This window comes from Grus americana, chromosome 1 (assembly GCF_028858705.1).
Source record: "Grus americana isolate bGruAme1 chromosome 1, bGruAme1.mat, whole genome shotgun sequence".
Classification (NCBI taxonomy): domain Eukaryota; kingdom Metazoa; phylum Chordata; class Aves; order Gruiformes; family Gruidae; genus Grus; species Grus americana.
In genome coordinates this window covers 210981477-211007285 of record NC_072852.1, presented here as the reverse complement: position 1 = coordinate 211007285, position 25809 = coordinate 210981477, and the positions used below count along the sequence as shown (strand labels likewise).

Sequence of the window (25809 nt, the reverse complement as noted above, 5' to 3'; positions counted from 1 at the left end):
TGATTGTGTGAATAAAGTATCTTAAAGTATTACTTACAGGATATTTATTAAATAGAGACTTATTTGAACAGAATAGTTCATTTTTGTTCACCAAAACTATTACATTTATTTTCAAACTTTTAGCATAATATCTGTAACATGACTAATCTATTGAAGTATTGTCCAGATTAAAACCCTGTGTGTAATGGCATTGTATTTCTACAAGGTTTCTTCTGTCATTTGATAGCTGAAGCTATCAGTCGGTGTTTTACACTGGTATATACGTGCTCGAATATGTGTAACCTAATCTGTATGTCTGAATTTTAGCTGTACTGGGGCATGTGCTGCCTGCTCTGCTCCGTTCTGCTTTTGTCTCCCTTGGTTTCGCTTTTGTAATGATTCCCCGTGGTCCGTGAACATTAAGGTCCATGTGAGGTCAACCGTACCTTGCAGATAGTGACAATAGTGCAAATAATGACAAATATGGGGGGGGTCACACGGTGTTTCCTGTTTCCTGTATTTAATCTAGAGGCCGGTGATTTGTGAGCAGCCTGCGAGGATGCTGCACATCGTTTGGTTTGTCTTTAGGTTCACATTTGAATCCCTGAATATTCTCCGGCTCCTGACCTCCTTTTGTTTTCCATTGTTTAAATAATTCCTGAAAAAGGAGCGTGTTGGGGGATCTTCTCTCTCAGATTTTCTTTTTCATGTTTTGCACATATTTTATTTCACTGCTTTTAATGGATGTGGGTTAACAAAGCTGTTTCTGTTTAACCACCACTTGAACTTGGGTAGTGTGAAAGGAAATTGGTCAAGCTGAGGAATAATTTTAGTCATTAATGATTGTGAGAGCCCATGGAGGGAATGCCAAATATTTTCTTCTGGGTTCCAAAAAGAAGAGGTGACTCTAGGCTGAAAATGGATTTTGCAAAGTAGGAAGAGATGTATACATATAGGTGATTGTAAGCTCAGAGGATTTCTGTCTCCACCAGCTGATGGTAAGAAGTAATTTAATAATACTTCTAACTGTGATAGAACGTAGTAAGGCAGGCGAGATAGTCTGAAAATTAAGTAAAACTACCACCATCACCAAAACTCTCTCTTTTTCTTCAACTTTTAAAAAATAAGACTATTCTGAATTGTAAAATTACGGACTTCTGCTCATACTCTAAAGAAAAGCTCTAGCTGGCTGATGGAAAATAAGGAGCTCTTGGCCTTACTGTGATAGTCCTTTGCCTGTGCAAATGTGAGTGCAGGTGGTTGTGGTGCTGACCACTGGTGGGTTAGTGTGGTAGCTATTAAGGAAACAAAATAAACGTGAAATCCTTTTGTTACTTCCTTGGATTTCAGAGAAATGACTAAACTTCCTGAAATCCCTGGAAATGGTGGCATAACATATTCCTTAAAGATTTCAGGAGTATTTGTGAAAACCTTCCCTTAAATATGGAATAATGAAATCAATGAGATAATAAGATTATTAGATAATAAGATTAATAGATAATAAGGACATGGAGCTGTTGGAGCGAGTCCAGAGGAGGCCACGAAGATGATCCGAGGGCTGGAGCACCTCTGCTGTGGAGACAGGCTGAGAGAGTTGGGGTTGTTCAGCCTGGAGAAGAGAAGGCTCCGGGGAGACCTTAGAGCAGCCTTCCAGTACCCGAAGGGGCCTACGGGAAAGATGGTGAGGGACTGTTTATCAGGGCATGGAATGACAGGACAAGGGGGAATGGCTTTAAGCAGCGGGAGGGTCGATTTAGATTAGATATTAGGAAGAAATTCTTCCCTATGAGGGTGGTGAGGCACTGGAACAGGTTGCCCAGAGAAGTTGTGGATGTGCCCTCCATGGAAGTGTTGAAAGGCCAGGTTGGATAGAAGAATAAAATCGTTTCGGTTGGAAAAGACCTTTAAGGTCATAGAGTACAACCGTTACCCCAGTGCTGCCAAGTCCGCCACTACACCATGTCCCTAAGCACCACATCTACACGAAATACCTCCAGGGATGGTGACTCAACCACTGCCCTGGGCACCCTTTTCCAGTGCTTGACAGCCCTTTTGGTGAAGAAATGTTTCCTAATATCCAATCTAAACCTCCCCTGGCACAACTTGAGGCCGTTTCCTCTGGTCCCAAATGGGGCTTTGGGCAACCTGGTCTAGTGGAGGGTGTCCCTGCCCATGGCAAGGGGGTTGGAACTAGACAATCTTTAAGGTCCCTTCCAACCCAAACCATTCTGTGATTCTATGATCTGTAACATCTTCTTTATCTCAGATATCTTTGTTATTAAGTTAACAGAAATAAGTTTTCATTTCAGTATACTTTCACTAAGATACGCTGGGATCTTTTTTTTTCGTTGATTGATTTATTCTTACACACCCTATTGGCCAAGAAAAAAAATCACATCATCTGTGACAGATACCCTGATATTATGCACTCTGGCATTTTACAGAGTAGGATGTGCACTCTAAGCTGTTTTACAGGAAAGTCTTTCGAGACTGTTGAGAAACAGGCAAGAAATATAATTATACCAAAGCTGCTGACTTTTTAACAAGAGTGATAACAGGATTTAAACTAGAAGCAGTTTAATTTCAGTTATGTTGCTGCAATTTGCAGGAAAGAAATTTTACCTTGAGTTTAAATTTTCCTGGACTTGAATTTGTTAATCCACTGATATAATAGCACAGTGAGCTGTGACATTATGTTTAGCTCTCATTTTTAGTGTTAATGATATAAAAGTGCTAAATGTGAGCTGTACCTAAATATAAATCATTCTTTTACTTCAGTACGGCATGGGAAGGCTGGTTTACTTAGAAAGAAACAGTTGGGAAGAGAGGTTTGTAGCTTTGTTGCATTACTGTTCTGTCTTCTCGTTGCTCTTTTGCGCTGTTGAGTACAACTAACATCAAAATAACATTTTGGTGGAGTAGAGGACTGGCCCACAATTTGTTCCTAGTACTGTTTTTGCAGAGGCTGTCTAAGGGTAGCTAAGAGATGAAAAGGTGTTTTAAACTGGTCATCCCTGTATGCAAGTACGTTTGGCTGGTTTTGTTTATATTATAATCATCGTCCTCTTTGAAGTTTAAATAGTATTTTTTCAGTATAATCCCATTTTGAATGCCATTTTACTTCATTAGTTGGCAGTTCATCTGTTTGCACACCTTGCTTTGGGAAATTCAGAATTTCTCAGTGGCCGTTTGGAAAACTTGAATCAGTTTAATGGAGCAAATATTTCACGACCAGCTACAGGTGTATTTCACCTTTTGCTGTGCTGTTTTCAAAGTGCCTGTCCTGTAATCAAAAAGGCATTTAACTGCTGGGACATAACCAAATCATTTGGTCTTGTGCACCATTTGTGGGCTGTAGATGCAGAAGATACAGAACTAAATTATGTTTTCTGAAAGTGATGAGTGGAGCCCTGTAATCTTAGCTAGACAAAGCTCAGTGTCTTTGCACTTCAGAGCAATACTTAATGAGACGGTTCAAAAGGACAGCAGATGTGCTCTGGAAAGCATAAAGAAATTGGTCGAGCTTTTGGTGTTGTATTTGAAGACGTTCGTGTTCAGTCATTTTGCACAGTTCAGTGTATCGAGTGATTTTGTGATGTGCTTTCCTTCAGTTTTTCTCCTTATCACAAGAAGTCTTTTTAGAGTTATTGCACTTGACTAGAGGTTGTTCATCCTTTGCTATCAGCCAAACCAAAGAGGTCTTTCAAATGTCAATACTTGTGGCTCACTGGGCAAGCTAAGGTGAGGTGAACTCTAGTGACGTTTAGGATTAATTCAGTGCTGAGAATTACTTGAATATTAGGGGGGAAAAAATATCTCATAACACTTATGAAAGTATGACGTTCTTGAAGATTCATATCTATAGCATTAATTTTACAGGGAATAATTTAATTGATGATGTCTTCTAGAGGAAGGCTCAACTATATTAAATGCAGATGTTTCATTAATGAAAGCATTTTTCTCCTCTAGTTAAATGTCATAAGTATGTTTCTAGATAAGCCTTTACATTTTTATAATTTACCGTATTTTCCATAAACTAACAAAAACACATTTTAAGAATATTTTTTCTAAGTTTTTAGTAGAGTAAGACATCTTTCAGATGTAAGTTCTCATGGGATAATTGTTGTCGTGTGCTGTATTGAAATTTAGAACCTGCGTATTAGAAGAGTGGAACTCACTGATGCCATGTTGTACTACATGCTCTGATGGCGTAGACCTGGTACTTTTATTCAATTTTATCTGTGATTCTGCAGCAAAATCAAATGTGAAATACAGATAAAAAAATCATAATTAGCAACAGTTCAAAATTCGCTTAAAACATCTCGATTGTGGTATAGTGCCCTTAACACTAAATCCAGTCATCACTTTAAAGTATTTACAACCATTTGAGAAAGGAAACGTAGATACAGCAACTTGATGGCTGTGTGAGTTAGACTGGAAAAGATGTGAGAGAGGTGCTGCTGCAAGAAAGAGCGGGCTTCTCACCCAGCTTTAGCTGCTTGAAGGTCTCCTAGTCTGGACTAGTTATTTTATCACCTCAGGGAAGTGCTTACTGAGTCTCTGCTTACTGAGTCAAAAGCATAAATTAAAGAGAGCTTAAAGTAAATCCTTAGCTCCCTGGCTAACATTAGATGCGGTGAATTCCCCTCTGTGCAGTATTTGACATCATTTGCGTAAAATAATGAAACACATTTGATGGTTCTTTGTGCTAAGACTCACGTTCCAGACACAGTGGTAATTTTCATTACCTGGCAAGTGAGGGACAAGACCATCTCTGTAGATCGTTGGCAGCCCAGGCATGATGCGTTTGAAGGGGTCCAGTTTTATGTTTCTTCAGTAGCAGGTGTCTCTGCAGGAGTGAGTTCTGTGATTGAGTTTTTCAAGTGAAAATTGCAAATTTTAAATTGAATTTCTGGGTTTGCATGTGTGCAAAGTGATGATCTAAGTACATCTTTTTAATGCATCTTATAATTGAATGGAAAGTTTGACAACCCATTTGGCAAGAAGGCTGCTCCACTCAGCCGCTTGACTGCCAGGAGTTGTGCTCCATCTCAGTTTTCATGCTTTATTCTTAGATGGTCTTAAGAGATACTGACTGACCCAGAAGGGTGCAGGCCCAGTCTTCTGTCTTAGTTTTCTCAACAGTGCAAAGCTCTTCTAAATTGGATCAGATGATTTTATGAATCTATTTAGATTAGATGTTAGGAAGAAATTCTTTACTGTTAGAGTGGTGAGGCACTGGAACAGGTTGCCCAGAGAGGCTGTGGATGCCCCATCCCTGGAAGTGTTCAAGGCCAGGTTGGATGGGGCTTTGGGCAACCTGGTCTAGTGGAGGGTGTCCCTGCCCATGGCAGGGGGCTTGGAACTAGATGATCTTTGAGGTCCCTTCCAACCCAAACTATTGTATGATTCTATGATTCTATGATTTTTAAGTTAATCCGGGATTCTCCTCCATCTGCCACTGCACAACCTTGTGAAAAATATCTTCCCCTTCATAGAAGCCGACTTAGTAACCTGTCAGGGACTCTTTCTCATCCATTATAGCAACATCGCATCATTGATCCAACACCTTACCATGTTCAAAGCAACTGATATCTGGACGAATGTACCACCATTGCAAACCCTGTGAAAAAGCTCAGAAGTAGTGTGAATTCAGTATTGTGTCCAAAATTTAAGAGGTTTGCATCCCGAACAAATTGAACAGCATCAGTATGGATGTGTAAGTGTGCAGGCAAAGAGATGAAGTTTGTGGTGTAATCTCAGCCTGGTAAAGAAGGGGTGATTTTACCCAGCTCACGAAGGGGTTGCCTCCTTCAGGAACAACCCTTACTGCAACATGGAGTGCGACCCTCGAATCTCATCTGTTCGTTATGGCGCAATGGACGTTGTTGTTGATGTTTCCTGAGATTGTAAATCCTGTCCATTAAAGGCGCTGTCAAGAGGTCTGCTCTCTCCAATTTGTTGAATTTTGTGTTTTTTTTCTGGTGAGAGCCTTTATTTTTTAGTTTAGACAGTCTCAACTGTCTCATGAAGTCAAGAAATATTGGTGTGTTAAGAACAAATTCTTGTCCATAACAACAAGTTAAGGAGAGGATGTCAGATCTTCAATAAGGAAATCTGTTAGGCATCCACAATAGCATAAATATTTATGTGCATTATCCATTTTTTAGACATACGGCTTCTTTGAAATCTTGATAGTACTTTACTGATCAGAAATTAGATGTGGAAATATAATACACTTCATTCTTAGTGCTTCTGCAAGACATGACCTCGCTTACCGTGATATGTATTACTTTAAAAATTCAGTTCTAATAGATCTGTGCATTTTATTGTAAAGAAGAGAAAAATGTTTTCTGAAATTTTCCTTTCTTTGAAAGGTAGCTGTAGCTCACCAAAAATAAGTGGTTTGCATAGGGCACTTGTTCACTTCATGAAAAACACATTGCTTAAAATGTAGAAGATCATTAGGAGAAAAGGAATAACATCAGTTACTATCTGACAAAAAAATCGATTTTGCTAAGATTGCAGGTGCATGGCTACACTTTGTCCAGTTCTAGTGGACTGAAATGGTAAAATTCAGATCCTTACACAATAATAATAAAAGAATTATATTATTTTTTGAAGAGTTTGGGAACTATCTGTGAGGCAGTGCTAGAAGAAACTCAACTTTTTTTGGGTAGGTTCCTGAAATGTGCCCAGAGATTTGAAACAACTGTGTACTGACCACTGAGACACTGCAATAATATCAAGACCTCATTAAATTTAGCTGCATGATTGACTGTGTGGCAGTTATAAATGCAGCTATCTCCCCGTAATAACTTTTTGATGTTCCCAGTAGGTAATTTTGGGGCGCAACACCATACTTTTGGAAGTGGGCGCTGTCTGGAGTTACATCAATGGATTACACAGCTAATTTAGAAAATCAGCTTTTAATTACTTTCCACAGTAACAATTTTCCTAAATAAAAATAATCTTTGCAAACGAATTCAGATCTTGATAACCAGCTCATAGATAGCCATATGCTTTTAAAGAGTTTTTGTGAACTCTGTTTAACAAGGTCGCTGTTCGTTCTTTGATTTGTTTTGTATACAGTTGTGATACTACTTGAATCTATCCTCATTTATATTTTATAAAAGTAAAAAAAAATCACAGTACCATCAAGTATCATCATACTTTTGACGTTCTCCGGAAACAAGGTGGTGAGATTTGGTAGACCAGGTAGACCACAATCTCTGTCCCTTCCCCTCTGAGGGACGGGGAGGTGCGGATCAGCCAAGAAGCTGCAGAGCAGAACAGAGCAGTCGCATAATGTTAAAGAAATTGTGATGATTTTAGTTGTTTTGCTACATACCAATTTTGAAATGTCGTATTCTGTACATTAGGAATCGGGATATTGCTTTGGTACTAGTGCAACAAAGTAGTGCCTCTAGGCATGAACAAACATCCATACCAGCTTTTAAACAGTTAAGAGAATATGTAAACAATCACTAAAAGGCATAATCTTATATTAACCTCGTTTCATGTTATTTTGTTGTTTTAATATTATTTTTGTATGATATTATTTTTTCTGTAGGAGTAACAGTAGCAGAAGGGATGAAAATTAATCTGGCTTCTCTGTAGTATTTGCTGCTAGTGCCAAAGCTTTTTTTCTGAACCTGTAACTTACGTGTGAAGAAGTAGGTGACAGATCCTCTAACATTCAAACGATACTCGGTAAAAGAAACAAGACAATTTTAAAACTGCCAGGAGAAAGAGGAGTATAACATAATGTAAACAGTTTATCCTAAAGAAGTTGTAATGAAGTTCTGTAATAGAATAAAAAGGTGTGTTTCCTAGTGTGCGAGCCTTTGCTGTATAATGTTTTAAAAAGAAGTACATTAATAAGTAATTCAGAAAATCACCGTTATTTTTCCACTCATTTCCATATCAGTTTTGAGCTTCTCTTTATTAGGTCTAAGAATCTTAAAGCTTACTAAAACCTTAGGGAAAGGTGCTGTGAATCATTCTAGAACGGTTTCAGACAGTACTTCTCTTAGCTTCTGCTCAGCATCTCCTCTTTCCACTCAGTCTCCGTGCAGGAGACAGTTCAAAGGACCGAACGAGAGGGTCTTCGCAGCACAGTTGAGTAGCTCTGTGTTGCACAGCTCTCACCGACACCGTGACTCCCTTACCTGGCTCGCCGCAGTGAGGAGGATGCTGAGCGCTCACACAAGCTGCTTCGTTGCTGCGAGGCAAAGCTGAATAGAAGGTAACCTCTGGCAGCGGGATGGAGTAGACATCTCTGGCAAGAACTTCTTCAGCTTGCTAAGTCCTTCCTTTCCTGTGGCACAGAAGTGTCTGTGCCTTCTCAGGAAACTTCACTGGAAAGTCATTCCATCGCAGCATGAACTCCATCATTCAACAGATAACATAATCTCTGCTTTCACTCCCTTCTAAATAATTCTGATTATATGTCTTTCCTAGCATGCTTACATAAAACGTTAATTGTGAAGAGCCCTCATTACCCTGAGGAGTTACCTGTATCTTTCGATGACAACTAGTGTCAGCTCTACATTGTGGAGGCTCCTCTCTTGGGAAACGTGAGAGGCATTTTAGCGTACCGTGCTATTTCCCCTCCTCACGTTCTCAAGGGGGCTCTTACTTGCAAAGAAGTGCCTGTAGTTCACAGTGTTATTGAAAACTCTGCCAAAGTAGTGGAGAGGTACAGAAATAGTGATGGTAAATGACATCATAGGCAAGGTGCCAGGATTTACGCATAAACATAAATAATTATAATCAATTTTAAATATTTTTCTTCAATTAGTAAACACCAAAATACCATTGTATATGCATATATATAAACCATTTGTAATAGGTGACTGCTAGTCATATATCATTTTTAAGAAAAGAAATCCACCGTTCTTGAGCACGTTCTTTAATGCGTATTTCTCCTGGCTGCAGTATTGGCTTCCTCAGCTCCTTCCTGCCGCCCAGTCTCACCAGTAGAACAGAGAGGGCAGCTACGGGCTTACTAACTTACAGTAAGACTTATTTACTTGTAACTAACTTAGAGTAAGTCTGAGTGTGCTAAAATCTTTAGTAATTTTAAAATTTGTCTAACTCTAATTATCAAATACACTACTTAAAGTAATAGTTAAGCAGTTGCAATACTGGGAAAACCCTGCTGTTTATTTCTGAATTACCAAAATAGTTTATTTCTGCTCCTTTAAACCTGTCCCTTTACCAGTTTTTAGTGCTTATCAGAATTTCATCGTGTTCTGATACTGTTTATGATTTTCACCAGTATGAATAATTGCTGGAGACAGTGGCTTTCATGACGCTGCCTTGCACAGAATGTTATGCTTGGAATATTATTTTAATACGTGTGCTTTGCAGCATTGAAATTATTTCAGCACCTGTAAACTTTTAAAGACAAATGTCTTTTGCAGTTCCTTTTTGGATACTAATGTAATATCAAACCTTGTAATTCTTCGGTGATTATGAACTCTGGAAGAAGAAGAGACAAGCAGAAATCCTCATGGTGGAGATGAAATCTTGGATGATGTCTGTAACATAAGCTAAGGAGTTGTGTTCAGAAGTCTAATATGGGACATCTGCGCAGACGACTAAGAAAATTTATTGTTATTTTAGTATTTACTACATTCGTAATGCTCTTGTAGGATAAGGAACCAGATATAAATTTCAGCTTACATATGGATTTAATATTTAGAGATGTGAGCTTTTTTGTAGTTTTCATTTGCAATGTTATATTTCAAGTGTATTTCCAACTCTGCATTTTCAATGTACTTTCATCTGCAGTTCACAACTACTTCACATTTATTCATCAAAGTTATAAAGATGGGAGGTTCAAATCATGCTGGTTGAATCGACTGTGTCGTTAGGAGTTTGCAGGGTGTAACAGGCTACGATTTGATCTTGGTGTGGCTTAAGCTGATTTAGGTAGGTGTGAACCCCAGCTGCCTGCCCCTGCCCCCTTTCAGTCTTTGGGAGGGGTGAATAGTTACTTTCAGATGAATCGGGTCTAGGATTTGTTTTTCTGTGCATCTCTGCACCAGCAGAAGACACATGGCAGTAATCAGCAAAATAAAAAAGGTGCCGGAGAGGAGGAGCGGTGACTACGTAAATTGTCTGAAAGTAATTCACGAAGCTTCAGCCTGAACTGAGACATGACCCAGTGACGAGCAAATCTGCACGGCAAAATGTGTGGCCGTCATGAAGAAGTCATCAGTTCGTAGGATCGCAGTGACCCAATCTTAGAGCTTAGATGGAGATTTAAAGTGTAGGTTTTAAATTTGGTTCTGTACGGTCCAGCGGTATAATACAAAACACTTGCATGCGTTGCCTGTGACTATCCTGGACCCTGCAACGTATGTTAACTATAAATATAATTTTTTATATATATATGTATAATATGTATAATATCTGAAAATTTAAAATTACAGTAATTTTGCAGGTTATTTGTAGTTCTGAAGTGAATGAATACTTAACAAGAACAAAGCCTTGTATAGCATTTTAGCATTTTGGGCCCCAAATTCAATTAAACGGGCCTGTTTCAGGTATTTCAGAAGTATTTTGCTCTGATATAGCGTGGTGAATTTAAAGGAACATGGAAAAGTTTGCTCCTTGTCGATCATATATTTTAAAGCTATTCCTGGCATAATTTAGGATAAAGTTGGAGTTACCTGTAGAACAAATGCTAAAATTTATTTCTCTTATCATTTAAAGTTTCTTGAGAACGTATGCATAGATTTGGTGGTGTATTCAGAAGCATGGCATGTTATTTAGGGTATTATTTAACATAAAAGTAATTTTATTTTGTCTGTTTTTTCCTCAAGACTAAGCTGCAGGTATAACATATATGTTATTTACTATTTTCAGCGATTTTATTGAAAAACAGCAGACCAAAGGGAGGAGATGACTTCCATGTGCCGGCAGAAAGTTCTGCTGGTGGTGAGGACACTAATTTCGGCCTCTCTCCACCAGCCAGCTGCCAGTTTCAGTGGATCTTGCAGGAATGTAATTCATTCTCCTTGAGACATGTTGCTTTGCTGAATTTGGTTGAAACCAGGCTGCGAGTTCTAGAGGTGTAGGTGAAGACTGATGGACAAAGAACTCTCATTTCTTTAGGAAATTAAACTCAAAAGCGTAGAAACATTTTATTCTGTGTAAGTTTTTTTAATTGACAGAGTTAATGATTATAAATGTAATGTCCTTGCCTGTGTCAGACTAGCATGCAAACTAATGTGGTCAGAAAGAGGAAACTAAGTGTAGGGCTTTTTTATTTTCTGGGGTTAAGAAATGAGGATCGCTTCAGCTAATGGGAGAAAGCTGGCAAGAACAGATTTGGTATGAAAAAAATTTCAGCTTCAAGTGTTTGAGAGAATATTATTCCCTGATAAAAACCTACGCTGCTCAAAGTTGGATTAGGAACATGTTTGTGTAACTTGAGGAGGACGAAAACACCACCAGAGAAAGTTGCATTTGCCCAAAACTGGGCATTTTAAGTACAGGAAATTTATAACTCAAATCACACTGATAAGAAGACCATGAATGCTAAAGGAAAGGGAAGAATGAGGCAAGGCAACTAAATAGCTCATGCAAATGATTTGATAGAACAAGGAATAAAAAATGAGCATTGGTGCTTACAAGTTAGATTTGGGAATTGAACAAGAATTAGATAAGCTCAGTGATTTGATATCACTACACTTTGTAATTAAAGAAGAATTAAAACCAATTCTGTTGTTATAAATACCCTGAAAAGTTATAGTATGCTCAGTTGTAAGCTGGGAAAGGTAAAATGGCTGCTAAATTCCTGTAGAAATACCAAAATACTCCAAAGGAAAACATCCTGACACAAAACCGGCCTTAATTATAGATAGATGAAAGAGCATCTACATTATTTTTGTCAAAGTAATTTGAACAGAAGCAGATGGGTGTGGACCACACAGTCAATGAGGGTTAATCAATGAGATATTTTGCTCATGGGAAGTTACTGGGAACATTTGCATCTGTAAAACCAGTAATGAATGCAAGTGGTCGCAAGATCCAGTTACTGTTCAGGAGTGCAAACCAGCTTTTGAAATCTTTGCATTCTAAATTTTACTCCAACATCCATCTGCTTGATTGAATTACAATTTTATTACTTTGGCACTATTCTAAGCTATTTATAATTGCATTAAGGGCATAATGTATATCTAGATTTGTTACATTATGTGATGTTCTTTGTTCCAAACATTTTTCTCTCTAATTTGTGTTGATTTATCATTGATTTAGAAAAATCACTAGGCAAACAGATATGTCTTTTTAATAATCATGGAGGAAAATGCTTCTTTTCATAATGTAGTTCAGTACAGATTCTATATAGATCTAGACTGTACGCAAATGCAATTTGCTAGGCTACTCTAGGATCTAGTACTTCTCCAGCTCACAGAAGAGTTGAGGTTGGAAGGCACCTCTGGAGATCAGCTAGTTCAACCTCCCTCCTCAAAGCAGGGTCCAGTGGAGCAGGTTGCTCAGGGCTTCGTCAAGTTGACTTTTGAGGACCTCCCAAGAATGGAGGCTTCCTTGGGCAACCCGTTCCTGTGCCTGACCACTTGCACAATCCAAAAGTTATTTCTCAGATTTAAACAAAATTTCATGTATTTCCACTTGTGCCCGTTGCCTGCTTTCCTGTTACTGGGTGCTGCTGAGAAGAGTCCAGCTTAGTCTTCTTAATTCCCCCCACCAGGAATTAATTTGTATGCATTGCTAAAATACCCCTGCCTCGTGCATCTCTTCTCTGGACTAAAGACCCCAGTTTTCTCAGGCTCTCCTCCAGGCCCTTGATCATTTTTGTGGTCCTTTGCTGAACTGACTCTGGCATGTCCTTTTTTTATATATATATATATATATATATATATATGTATATATGAATTTTCAGTCTCATGAAGGCTGTTCTTCTCAATGATATTGCCTTTTAAAACATTAAGCATATTAATTCTCTTTGTACACAATATTTTTGGTGAGAATTTGGTTAAGAACATACTTCCCTAATTTTTGTTTCACTTCTTAGTTTCAGAACACCCTTTGTTGGAAAGGGGAAGAAGGTTTATTTTTGTTAAGTGATCTCTGAAGAATTTGATCAAATACTTTAGGTTCCTGCACCAGTCTTTACCACAATTAGCCTTTTACGAGTTAGAGACTGTTCATGTCTGAAAGGCGGAGAAACTTGAAGTATTTCAGTTTCCGAGTGCCTGAGCACCGTGAAGGATTACAAGTGACCGTATGACTCCACTTCGTGTCTAATCACTGTCACAGCGGGAAGGTATTGAGTTGTTCTTGTGTCCAGCTTTGTCTGTCTGTCTTACTCCTCATTCTCAGACAGAGACAACCTGGGTATTTAAACAGAGCTGGACTTACGCTTTTAGTGACTGGGCAACCTGGTCTAGTGGAGGGTGTCTCTGCTGTGGTGGGGGGGTGGAACTAGATGACCTTTAAGGTCCCTTCCAACCCAAACCATTCTATGATTCTATGAAATGTTTTGCATTTGTTTTATGGAGAATTTTCTAGATTCCTTCCTTTGAAAAGCTCTAAGAAGGCTTTCTAGTTTACAAGTAATAGGAAGTCTTCTAAGGTAGGGGATTTCTCTTTGGTCTACTTGTTTCATGTGAAAAGTTCTCATTGGTCAAATTCTTGGCTTTCAAAAAATTTCAGAGAAATTTTCTTTGTGACAACTTTCTTTGCGACTATTGGAAAAAATGATCAATGTAACTGCAAATATTCCCTGGTAATTAGAAATGAGATACAGAATCTGCTGAACAGTTGTTAGTTATTCTATTAAAATACAATAATGAAAAGCAAGGTTTCAAAAGTCATCGAAGTTCACATCCACCCAGGCAGGTCTAATGTAGCAAGACTTGCCCTGCTGAGGACATGCTGATTTTCTCGAGAGGCCTCCAAAACCAAAGCAAATCTCAAAAACAAAAAAGCCCCCAAACCTCCAACTGTCTGAGTATTAAAGTCATGGTTGGGGGCCTTAAAGCTGAGCTATGTCAGGAAATGGGAGTTGAACTCAAAATGCAGCAGTGTCATGTTAAATACATTTCTTGTGGTGTATAAACCGAGAATTTACCATGTCTCATGGCAAAAATCATCTCTTGTAGGGACTAATCACTGAAGCTGTTCATTTTTCCATTATTGGTCAGAATTCAAGTGTAACCTTTCCACAGCAATCCGTTTGACAGTGTTTCTGTTCATGTTTGAATGTATTGGTGCTTCGTATCAAGGTAGTTTTAGGAGAAGGGTGCTTGATTGTGCGTGGCTGGGTGTGCGAGCGCATGTGCCGCTGTGAGCAGAAGAGAGACCTCCTGGCATAAACACCTTGCAGAAGCCCTGAGCACAGTCCTCCTGATGAACAACACCAAGTCTCTAGCTTTTATACATTATTTTCTTCCCCTCCCCTCTGATGCTTGCACCTTCCTCTCCTTTGATATTCATGCAGTGTTTTGGTGGTCACTGGAGACATGCTCATTGACTTCAGTTATTTTTGGGGTATTTCATTTTAGTCCTACTACTGAGTGATAACTACTTAAAAATGAGCTGTCTTTAAGGAAGCATCATGCCTTTCAATTCTGTTGATCCTCTTTAAGCTGTAAGTTATGCACGCATTACTCTACATGTCTCTCTACTGAGCAGTTGAGTCCATAGTGTTATCCAGCCAGATGTGCAGGGAAAAAAATAAATTTGCTTAATTTAAATGCACCTTACAGTACAGAAAAAATAAGAGACTTGATTTTTTTTTTGGAAGTCATTATCTTTAAAATATTTGTTGTGATTCATTCCAAGTATTTTGGTTCAGGAAGGTAGTTTTTCATTTGAGTGGTACGGTGCTTTGAGTTTCCTCCTGTTCTTTTCTTCCTCTTGTGATTATTAGTAAGCCATATCAATAGGGGGTTTTTAATTCAGGAAAGAGCAACCCTCCCAAATAATTTAATGTCTTTGTAGCCCTAAGGTGTTGTAGTTACTTTCTCTGTATATATATTTGTGCGCGCGCTATTTTTCCCCAGTTAGATCCTATTTGAAACGAGAAGGCAGCTGTGTGGCAGCCTAACACAACGATGTTTTTGTAGCTGATAATTGAGGGTTTATGTTTTATAGCCTGGGGCGTGACTCGGAGACCTGGGAGTACCAGAAGATGCAGAATAGGATTGGAGTTGTGTCCCCATTGCTCGGTGTCGGAGCCGCCTGCGAGTTGTGTGTCAAAGGGTTGATTAGTTTCAGAAATGAGCCTGGCCCAGCTCTTCCAATATGATACGCCGTGAAACGGCTCTTCTTTGCTCTTTTAGGAAGGCGCAGTAGTAAGGTACTGCTGTTTCATTTGACAATTACTTTTTTGTACTGCAGTCTCTCAAGCGTTGTGTGTCCTTGAAAGCAGTGGGCTCGCGTCAAGAGCTTTAGGAAAGACTGCGTCGTGGCTCCGTCACAGTATGTTGTAGCTTTGTTTGCTGGGGTTAAGAGAGTATGAAAAACAGGGGAAGAGACTTGACAAGTGTTTTTGGAGAAAACAAATGAAGGGTGCTGAAGTGCTTAACTACACATGTAGATATATATATGGAATTTGTGAACTAGAAAAATCAAGGGTTTAATTTCTCTTTTATTCTTTCATGCTCTTCTGAGACTGGCAGGTGCTCACCGTCTTGGCTCAGTTACCTTCGACATTTGCCAATTGTAATAATTTAATCACGATCAAACAACAGTGCTTTAACATGAATTTATATAATCTCTTGTTCAATAACACATACTAGTGTTTCTTTTGATCTTATCAGTCTAGAGATTGCTTGAGGCTTGCTGGCAGGAAGAAAATCAGGAGCCTCTAAGAGCTGAAGTGGTGTAGGTGTAGCAAATTGGCCAAGTGCCCAATAGGGATCTGAAATTGTTTTCTACATTTTCATAGAGCCTGTCAATTTTAAAGCAGCAGCAAAGTTGCACTGCTTCAGAAGTTACCTAATTTAAACTAGAAAAATAATCATTATGTGGATGACCAAGATTATGACAATAGTTTTTTTGATGGCTCATGAAATTCTCCCCAAATTTGGTGGATTTCAAGTAGAGGAGGACACCAGGTGATACAAAGGTTTTGATGTAACAGGATTTACTATAGAAAGGTAAAATACTGCGTAAGTTGAAATGTCCAGAGAGAGGTGGTTCCATTTCAGGATTATCAATTGGCATATGTCTTTTGGGATCACCAGAAATTTGAGTTTGGTAAAAGGCAACTACCATTTTCCATAAGTTATTATGCTTTTGTATAAAATCAAATTACCGGTTTTCAACATGAAATACCTTTTCACCTTTGTTTTAAAAACTTCAGTAATGATGTTGCCGTGCAGGAACTGTGACTTCTTTAATAAGCAATGGCAACACTGAGAATCAAATAGGTCCTTTTTGCTACTGCAGTTCTTAGGAATTGAAGGGTGCTATTGATAGAGAAATAAGGGATATTATAAAGATTACTATTTTAAAGGTAATTTTAAAAAACAAGGTAGATCACAATTTTTCAATTAATGTGTAAAAGAGAAGTAGTATATGACTTCAGAGTAACCAGACACTGCCAAACTTTGTACATATTCCTACCCAGCAGGTACTGAGAGTAAAATATTTGATTATGACGTATGCGTTTTGTTAAATCTGTGTCAGAACTTGGACTCGGAATATCAGTTGTTCCAGACCTGGGGAAACTCAGAGCGCTTTGCGTTCCCTGTTGGCTCCTTCTGTCTCCATGGGGGATTGAAATCTAAGGAGTCTGTGGCTAAATACAGAGGTTCGTCGTTCAAAACTCCCTGGCTGTGTCTAAGGGAAGTGTTTGGTCCTCGGAGGTGCTGTCTGTGAGACGGCTCTGGCCTCGGAGAGAGGCACGAGAGACTCTGAGACACAAAAAGCTGGAAGGTTGCAGTGGTGACGGAGCTGCTGCAGGATTTGGGAGTATATTTTCCCTTCAGACTTCGCTATATTTTCACTCTATTTTCACTTTGGCCGTAATGAGTCATTTGACAGATCTGAAATACGTGTTTTATTCAGTACTGAAATTTAAATGAAAGCAATGAATTCAGAAGCTTTTGCAGAGGTGTGTACAAATACATGTTAATATATGTAGTGCATTCGTTTTAAAGACACACATCAATAATACTATTTTCATGAATGCTGACACTGCAGGAGACCATTATAATCATCCAGGTGGATACTGGTTAACACTGGCCAGTGACTCTCACCACATTGTGCATTGTGTACACAAAACAGTCTAATCATATTTTGTTAATTAATACTGCTCACCAGAGAAAAACTTGCCATCTTACTAGTCTGAATTTGACAGACTTCAGGTTCTAGCTATCATACTTTGTTTTTTGTACCAAATTAAATAGTCATCTTTACTCATCCAAGCTCTTGTAGTGATGCTCCAGCCATATCTGCATCTTCTCCTGAATAAGCCAAAAGCGTTGAGATACTGGCAGTTTAGTTTTATTGCAAGTCATAGAATGACAGAATGGTTTGGGTTGGAAGGGACCTCAAAGCCCATCTAGTTCCAACCCCCTGCCATGGGCAGGGACACCCTCCACTAGACCACGTTGCCCAAAGCCTCATTATGTATCCTGGGCATTAAATTGCTTTGCTGCTGCTGCTTCTGAGTTGTTTTGCATTTTTTTATCTAACTGGTGAGAACGAAGTTATGGTAGTGTTGCTTCAGGAGAATCCACTGTTCTACCCCAAAAAGACCAGCAGTCTAAGAGGTGGGGAAAAAGTGATGGGAGCACAATAAAATTGTGATTTTTACTCACTTGGGACAGTAAGTGGAGAACTGAGGTGGAGAGCAGAACAGATAGAAACTAGTTCAATGCTCAGGAAGACCGCTTGCCAAACCCATTGCAGATATAATCTAGTAGTAAGTGGCTGTTACAGCCTTCCTCTGTACCACGTGTAAGTGTAGATGTAGCTGTCATAGGCAAGAACTGCCCTGTCACCTAATGGTGACTAAATCCATCAGGTAATTATTTACGATGATAATTTTTTGCCCGGGGCATTAAATAATAATAAAAAATAATTGCTTACGTTAGTAAGAGTGATCATCAGATCAGATTTCAGGTGGCTGAACATAATGAAATGTGGCACCTATTTTCACATAACTAACTTTAAATGGCTTCTAGTATCTTTGTCTAATTAATCAGAAGGATTCTGTGATTTCCATCCCCTTTAACTACTATAAAATTAAAGAAAGTTTTATGCTTTTTAACCAGATATTTTATTATTGGAAAAGAATAGTGTATACATTTTCTAAAGGCAGTTCATTGATTCTAACGCTATGGTTTAAATTATGTAATGTGCAGGTAGAAAAGAAATATTCCATGCACATTTATTTCCTTGATCTTGGAGTACGAGGCCATTACATTAATCTGCATGTGTAGTTCCATTATTTTAATTCTTTTATTTTATTAGAAGGGAGCTTGCTTAAGAAGTAATCTTCATTATAAGAGCTGTAGAAAGCATTTTTATTGGAGCAATAACATACCTTGAAGTAAAATTTAGGAACCACAACCATCAGTTTAAAAATTGCTATGGTTTACACCAAAATATAATTATAGCGCTGTTTGCGTAGCCATATGGATTTACGGGTAAAGCTAGGTTTTTCTCAGTAGACCAAATAATATGTATGGAAAAATAATAATAAGTCCGCTTTCCCTTCTTTGTAACTTTTGGAAGAAATTGGCTCAAGTAATAATTATTGGAGAGATTTCTTTTTAACTGGGTTTTTAAATTTCCATGATTTTTACCAATAAAATTTTTCTCAGACAGACCTTAGCTGACAGTTCTTTTTTCTGCAGCATACAGCCTTCAAGAGCAAGGGGTAGTAACTTTTTTTTTTTTTAAAATCATTGAGCATAGACATAGTTCTCGCATCCATTGTGAAGTGGTTGATCAAGAAGGCGATGGTTTTCAGGCTTCATGAGTGTGCTTGAAGTCAAGCGTTGGTGTGCCAGCGGCTGAAACAGCCTGAGGTCTCCTGTGAGCTGGGTTTAACCCTGTTCGGTGTTGAGCTGTAGCTCTAAATGCTTCTACCAGCTGATAGCACCCGTTTGCCTCTTTTCCCTCCTCCCGTCTTCGTTTACATAGATTATGTGTATCTGCAGTGCTTTTTTTCTTTTTAATTACACGTTACTTTATCCCAGACTTCAGCCCTACTCTTATTCTGACTATGGGAGAACCAGCAGCCTCCAGTTTGAGATTTTTTACCTCAGGAAGTCTGACTATAATGAAAGTACTTAAGGAGAATGTACCTAACCTTGGGATTAGGAAATATCCACAAAAAAAACTGAATACAGGAGACTCAAGAGTAGTTTTAATAGTTTTGTCAATGTTATTTTTTCCTTTATCTGGGCCAAGATTTCTGTCTGTGGATCTGGCTGTGAGGGGAAGTTGTCTGGGTGTTACTGGGGCTGCTGGTAACAGAATTCAGCCAGAGCATTTTGGTTCGTGCTCAGGACTGGGAACTGCTGCATGTTGCTTCATGGTGCTGTTTATGAGGGCTAAGCTTTCTTGAAAAAAAAATAGAAACAAATATTGGCTTTGTCAGCCCACAGAGATCTGGAAAAAGTACCTCAAGTTTTGTCAGCAACTTTCTTCTTTTTTTTAATTAAGATTTAATATAGTACAGTAAAGTATAATGTAACCAATTAAATTACAGTGCTCACCTTACACAGCAAATATGCTAACCTGTTCTGGACCATAGGGATTTTTCCTTGTAACTATGTGCATCTTTTTAAAAATGTTATAATATTTAGGGTGTGTCATTCTCATTAGAGACGGGCAGGTTGTCTGCTTGTTGTATCTGTTTCTGCAGCTGGAAAATTTCGAGGTCTGTGTGTTGCCAAGTGCAATTTGTTGTCCTTGTATCATAAATCAAAAGGTGATGGACTCTGCAAGAAAAATCCCAAATGAGATTTCCTGCTCTTTAGATTTTAAGGCTTAAATTCACTCAATATTTAGAATTATATTTGCGTAGACCTTGGTATTTTTTTCTTTTTTATTATAGTAATTTTAAAATCTAAAATAGATATTGCATGTCGTACTGAGGATGCTGCAAAAAAAAAATGTATAGAATGGGAAAAAGTTGAAAAAAAGGCTTATTTTCAAAGTAGCTTAATTTTGGAGCACAGTGACCATTTGCCTGCTGTTTCTTGGTGCTAAGACAAGACGACAATGACTGGGCTTTCCACGTTGGGCTGTGCGTTTCGTGTAGAACAGTCTCTGGTTTAGCTGCACATCTTGCTGTACTTGGGTTGTGTAATTGTTGGGGAGATAGTGTCAACCGTGCCCAGAACATTGCTGGGAGGTGTTTGCTTCTGCTCCTCTTAGATGCTTCTGATAAAGGAGTTTCCACAGTCTCACAGGCAACTGGGTCTAGTTTATCACTACCCTGTAGAGAGACCTCTTCCTGATACCTAACCTACGTTCTCTTCGCTGTAGATGATTTAGCTCTGCCTTCTTCCTTCAGTACTCGGTGAGACAGATTTATCAGTATATGACAATTATATGAGGATAGTTGTCATGTTCGTCACTAGCTACCTCTTCTTTTAGTTTAAGCAGTTTCCCAACAGTCGAGGATTGCATACCTCTTATTTTCATCGTGCTCTTATTTTCATCGTGCTCTTATGTTTTCATCGTGCTCTTCTGGGCTGTCTTGTTTTGTCTATGCTTTTCTTTAACAGTGGTGCCCAACAACATATTGCAGGGTGTTGCTCACACCAGTTCATTAGGGTAATACACTATGATGTCTTACCTCCTCTGCTTCTAAAAGACTCCATAATGCTGTTTTACAGCGCTTTCCACAGCCTCGCATTACTGGCACCTATTTATTGGTGTTCTGCAGAATTTGTTATACTATGTGGTTGTTTCTTCTCACTTTTTTTTCTGTGTGACTTCTGCCAAGTACTTCATACTTGTTTTTATTGAATTTCATCTTGTTGACTTTGGGCAGTTCAGTCACTTTGCGTGAAGACCTGGCCTCTAGAGGATTTTGTGAATTTGTGACATAATCTCAAAGCATTACTGAAGAGGAAGCAAAACCTCTTTGGTGACCTCAGTTAAAATGCCTTTTAGTTTGATAATGAACTGCTAACTATTAGAGTTTTCTCCTGTAGTGTTCTTGAGCATCTCTGTGCCCGCTCACTTAATTAATGTATGCAACTGCCACAAAGGTGCATTAAAGTTCAGATAAATTACACCTGCTCCTTTCCTTAAAACATCTGTCAAAGAAAAAAATTACAGTAGTTTCAATTCACTTGTTTATTGTGTTGGTTGTTTCTTATTGTCTTGTTATCTAGGTGTTTATGAACTGGTTGTTTCAAATAATTTATTCTAGTGTAGTTGTGGATATTAGGAGTGGCCTGGTTGACCATATTATATTCCCTGAACTTCTCATTTGCAAAAATAGTCAACAGTTTCCTCTTTTCCGCCTGGCCAAGGTCTTCCACATCTTATTTTTTTCAAATAATATTTTTAAGTTCTGGAAGACATCTGATACCTATAGAGGTTGATTAAGCAAGTTCTTTAACTACTTTAAGTTGCCCAGATTTTGCCAAACAGAGAACAGATTGTAGACAAATTGATGACAGATGAATGGTGAGGTGGACTGAGAACTGGCTGGGCTGAACTGACAGGCTCAAAGGGTTGTGATCAGCCCACAAAGTCCAGCGGGAGGCCCATCACTGGTGGTGTACCCCAGAGGTCCATAGTGGGGTCAGTAGCATCTTCATTAATGACCTGAATGAGTGGACAGCAGGCTGCACCCTCAGCAAGCTTCAGATGATACAAAACTGGGAGGAGTTGTTGCCGCACCAGGTAGTTGTGCTGCCATCCAGAGGAATCTCAACAGGCTGGAGAAGGGGGCCAACAGGAACCTCAGGAGGTTCAACAAAAGGAAGTGCCCAGTCCTGTCCCTGGGGAGGAATAAACCCAGGCACCAGTATATGCTGGGGCATCTGGAAAGCAGCTTTTAAAAAAAAAAAAACAACCCGTGAGTCCTAGTGGACACCAAGCTGAACATGAACCAGCAAGAAGCCCTTCCAGCAAAGGAGGCCACCAGCCTCTTGGGCTGCATTAGAAGAAACATTACCAGCAGGTCGAGGGAGGTGATCCTTCCCCTCTACTCAGCCCTGTGAGACAAATCTGGGGAGCTGTGTCCAGTGCTGAGTTTCCCAGTACAAGAGAGATACAAACATACTGGAGTGAAGGGCCACAAAGATGGTTAAGGGATTGGAGCATCTCTCAGACAAGGAGAGCTGAGGTGGTTTAGCCTGGAGAAGAGAGCGCTCAGAGGGAATCGTAGCGATGTACACATATATACTTGTTAGGTTGTTATCAGACTCATTTAAGAAAAGTAAAAAGGGAAAGAAAGACTAATGAAATGAATGTTTTTAATTTGCAAAAGCATACTTCCCTCACTCCCCTCTGCCCTGCGAAAACTGGGTTTTTTTTTGCCATTTCTCACTTATTTCTCAATATTATTGCATGGGCTTCTTGTCCCTTCTGTCTCCCAGAAATGGCACCCAAAGAATTGATGATTCTTGTTTGAATGATTAAATATGGTTTGAACTTCAGAGGATTAGGGCACATTTTTTTAAGTAGGACTTGAGTTTAAATATGTCAACTTTTGCTGATAGTTTGAATTGAAATATATCCTTGCCCTCACCTTACCTAATGATTTCACATAAAATGATTTCAGATGTTCACACTTTTGATGCAGAATAATAAAATGTGATAGTGCTGGTTAAGGAAAAGGAAAAAAAGGGTAGTTTACATAGTAAATGTTAGAATCATGGAATCATAGAATGGTTTGGGCTGGAAGGGACCTTAAAGATCATTTAGTTCCTACCCCCCCCTGCCATGGGCAGGGACACCCTCCACTAGACCAGATTGCCCAAAGCCCCATCCAACCTGGCCTTGAACACGTCCAGGGAGGGGACATCCACAACCTCTCTGGATAACCTGTTCCAGTGCCTCACCACCCTCATAGGGAAGAATTTCTCCCTAATATCTAATGTAAACCTACCCTCCATCAGCTTAAACCCATTACCCCTTGTCTGTTCGCTACACCCCCTGATAAACAGTCCCTCACCATCTTTCCTGTAGGCTCCTTCAGGTACTGAAAGGCTGCTCTAAGGTCTCCCTGGAGCCTTCTCTTCTCCAGGCTGAACAACCCCAACTCTCTCAGCCTGTCCTCATAAGCAGAGGTGCTCCAGCCCTCTGATCATCTTCATGGCCTCCTCTGGACTCTCTCCAACAGCTCCATGTCTCTCCTGTACTGGGGCCCCCAGAGCTGGACACAGTGCTGCAGGTGGGGTCTCACGAGAGTGGAGTAGAGGGATGTTTTCACAAGGAAACAATTCATCATTTCTACCATCAAACAAGGAGGATGTTTGTATGACAAGTTCTTGCTGCACTTTTTAACAAAGGCAAGGCCGCGCAGGTGGCACAGTCACCGATACCAACTGAGAACTGCCTGCAGGCTCCTCCGTTCCAGTCAGCAGCTGCGTTAGGGATTCACGCAGCACCCCAACGAGTCCCCCCCATTCTTTCGCTCTCAGAGGAGTTCCCCCCGTACTCCCGTGAGGGTGAGGAGGGAGGTGAGAGCACTGAGCTGGGGGCAGAGGGGGTGGGAGGAAGACGTAGGACGTTCCCTTCTCAGTGCTGCACAGCTGCTAAATTTGCTCACTGATTCTTTTATAATCTAGAGCAAGACTGGATTATTCCAAGTGAGTTCAATAAAGTAAAGTATTAACGAAGTTACTGTTGTTTGGGAATAAAATTACCTCCTCTCAAACTTGCTGGGAAGCAGTTGAGCAGAAGCAGCTGTCTGTACAGACAGCTTCAGTGTCCTGCCTTTTAAACTGAAACCAGCAGTATGATATTTGAATAAATCACAAAAGCACAGGCAGACAAAATGTAATGTTTAAATTTCCATTCTATTGCTTCATTGTTTTCATTCTATTGGTTTATTAATATTTTATTATTTTATTCAAGACTGTTTTAAGTGGCATCGTTTGCTGTGTCTGTCCCACTACCCTGGTTTGGATTTTGTATTTTTTTTTAACTTCTACAGGAATGGCTCAAAGTCCACTAGAAACAGGAGAATCCTTTTTGATGGATTCAGACAAGCTTTCATTCTGGCCCATCAGGCATATAAAGAAAGTGTAACTTCTGTAGTAAGAGTTGTAAAATCTTCACGATCGGGAACATGCAGTAGTAGTGTGATGTTTTATGTAATAACACTGTTTCTCCTTCTTGTAGGTCCTTTTGTTCTGCATCACGGCTGCTCTGTTCATGTTCTTTTTCAGGTATGTTGCTCGTATATCTATTTATGTTTGTAAAGCTCATTTTAAACAGTGTTTCTAAGAGCTTACTTGATTTTTGGTATTCATCTGAAAATTTGTATATTCTCAATTCAAGCTTTCTGAATTGAGTAGGGGGCTTCCATGGCATTAAAACCCCAGTGCTGTGAACATAATTGGGCTAAAAAGGGAAATGCAGAGTTAAATGCTTTAAATCTTCTGGTGATTATACTGATTACTTAAAGAGCCTCCTCTCATCTCATAATTAAGACCCTGGAGATCTAACATTACATAGTATGAAAATGACTGAAACACTGCTTTTTGTGTAAGTTCTTAAATAGCTTACATCAGGGAAGATAACTTTTTTCTTTTTGTGAAAATAGAGAACAGGAATACAAGATTTTACAGTCTTAAATAATATCAAATATTTGACATGCATGCAGGTGCAACTACCTTCTTTTAATTTCAGAATAAACTAGTTCCACATACATTTTCCCAAGTTATCAGTTGTACTCCTTTTTTACTACATACAGTAGTGGAGTTGGATGAGACACCAATTTTTAATAACTTTTTTCTCTCGGTTTGCAAGATATATGTAATAAGTCATGTACGTTGTCAATGTTTCCCTTTTAAATACCAGACCTCTGAAATTTTCTTTATTATATCTCAAGCTGGAAAGTTGCTTGCTGAAGTAACCTTTGACTAGAACCCTTTCACTTAGAATTTTCTGTGGCCTGTAGCCATCTATGGTTCTCCAAGCCTTATGATCCCCTGGTAATTGCAAAACTCTGGAAGCTGCAGCTTGGGTTTTTTTTGTAATTCCATTACTTACGAATTACTTACGGATATTGGCCAAGAACAGCCTGTGGATAAGGGAAAGCTATTAATTTAGAGGATTCGAAGAAGCATTCCTCTTTTCATCTACCACCCATCAAGACCCTTGTATTGGCAGTCTTCTCCTTGTTTTATTTTCTTCTTGTTTTTATTCCCAGAGTCATGGCCAAAGAGCCTCGGGGAATTTGACTTGTAACGTTGAAGTTAGACACCTGTCTGTAGGAATGCTGATTAAACCAACCAAAAAACCACTAAAATGCTTGTCAAAGCTGTAAGTGTTGTACGATTCTGGAGGAAGCTAATTGTCTCCTGTTTATGTCTTTGGTAATGAACCAGTGCTTTAGAGACAACCTGGAAGTTAAACAAGAACTGATCAGAGCCCAGAGGTATTTGGTGAATTCCTCCCTGACCTGACCCAGCAACGCAGTTGAATGGGCTCTTGTAAGATTAGTCCCTGCATGCTGGGGTTGATGGTTATCCTGTTGAACAGTCATCAGGAGCATTTGAATCCTTTGTCTCGGGTGTTGTAACAGAGGATTTAAAATACAGGACTAGGAGGTTATAAGACCATTAGTTTAATTCTCAGGGGGAAAAAAAGAAATCAAAGTCATTTTTTTGTAAACACAAATAAAAACAGTGA

The 25809-nt window shown here is 39.2% G+C and overlaps 1 protein-coding gene across 2 annotated transcripts in view; it reads left to right on the top strand.

Annotated features, from left to right (window-relative positions):
- TMEM135 (transmembrane protein 135) overlaps positions 1-25809 on the top strand; it is a 187208-nt gene that overhangs the window by 98287 nt on the left and 63112 nt on the right. For both annotated transcript variants that reach the window (XM_054813467.1, XM_054813476.1), the window contains one exon: positions 24295-24341. In XM_054813467.1, coding sequence (XP_054669442.1) covers positions 24295-24341 — 47 coding nt within the window. The remainder of the gene's footprint in view (positions 1-24294; positions 24342-25809) is intronic.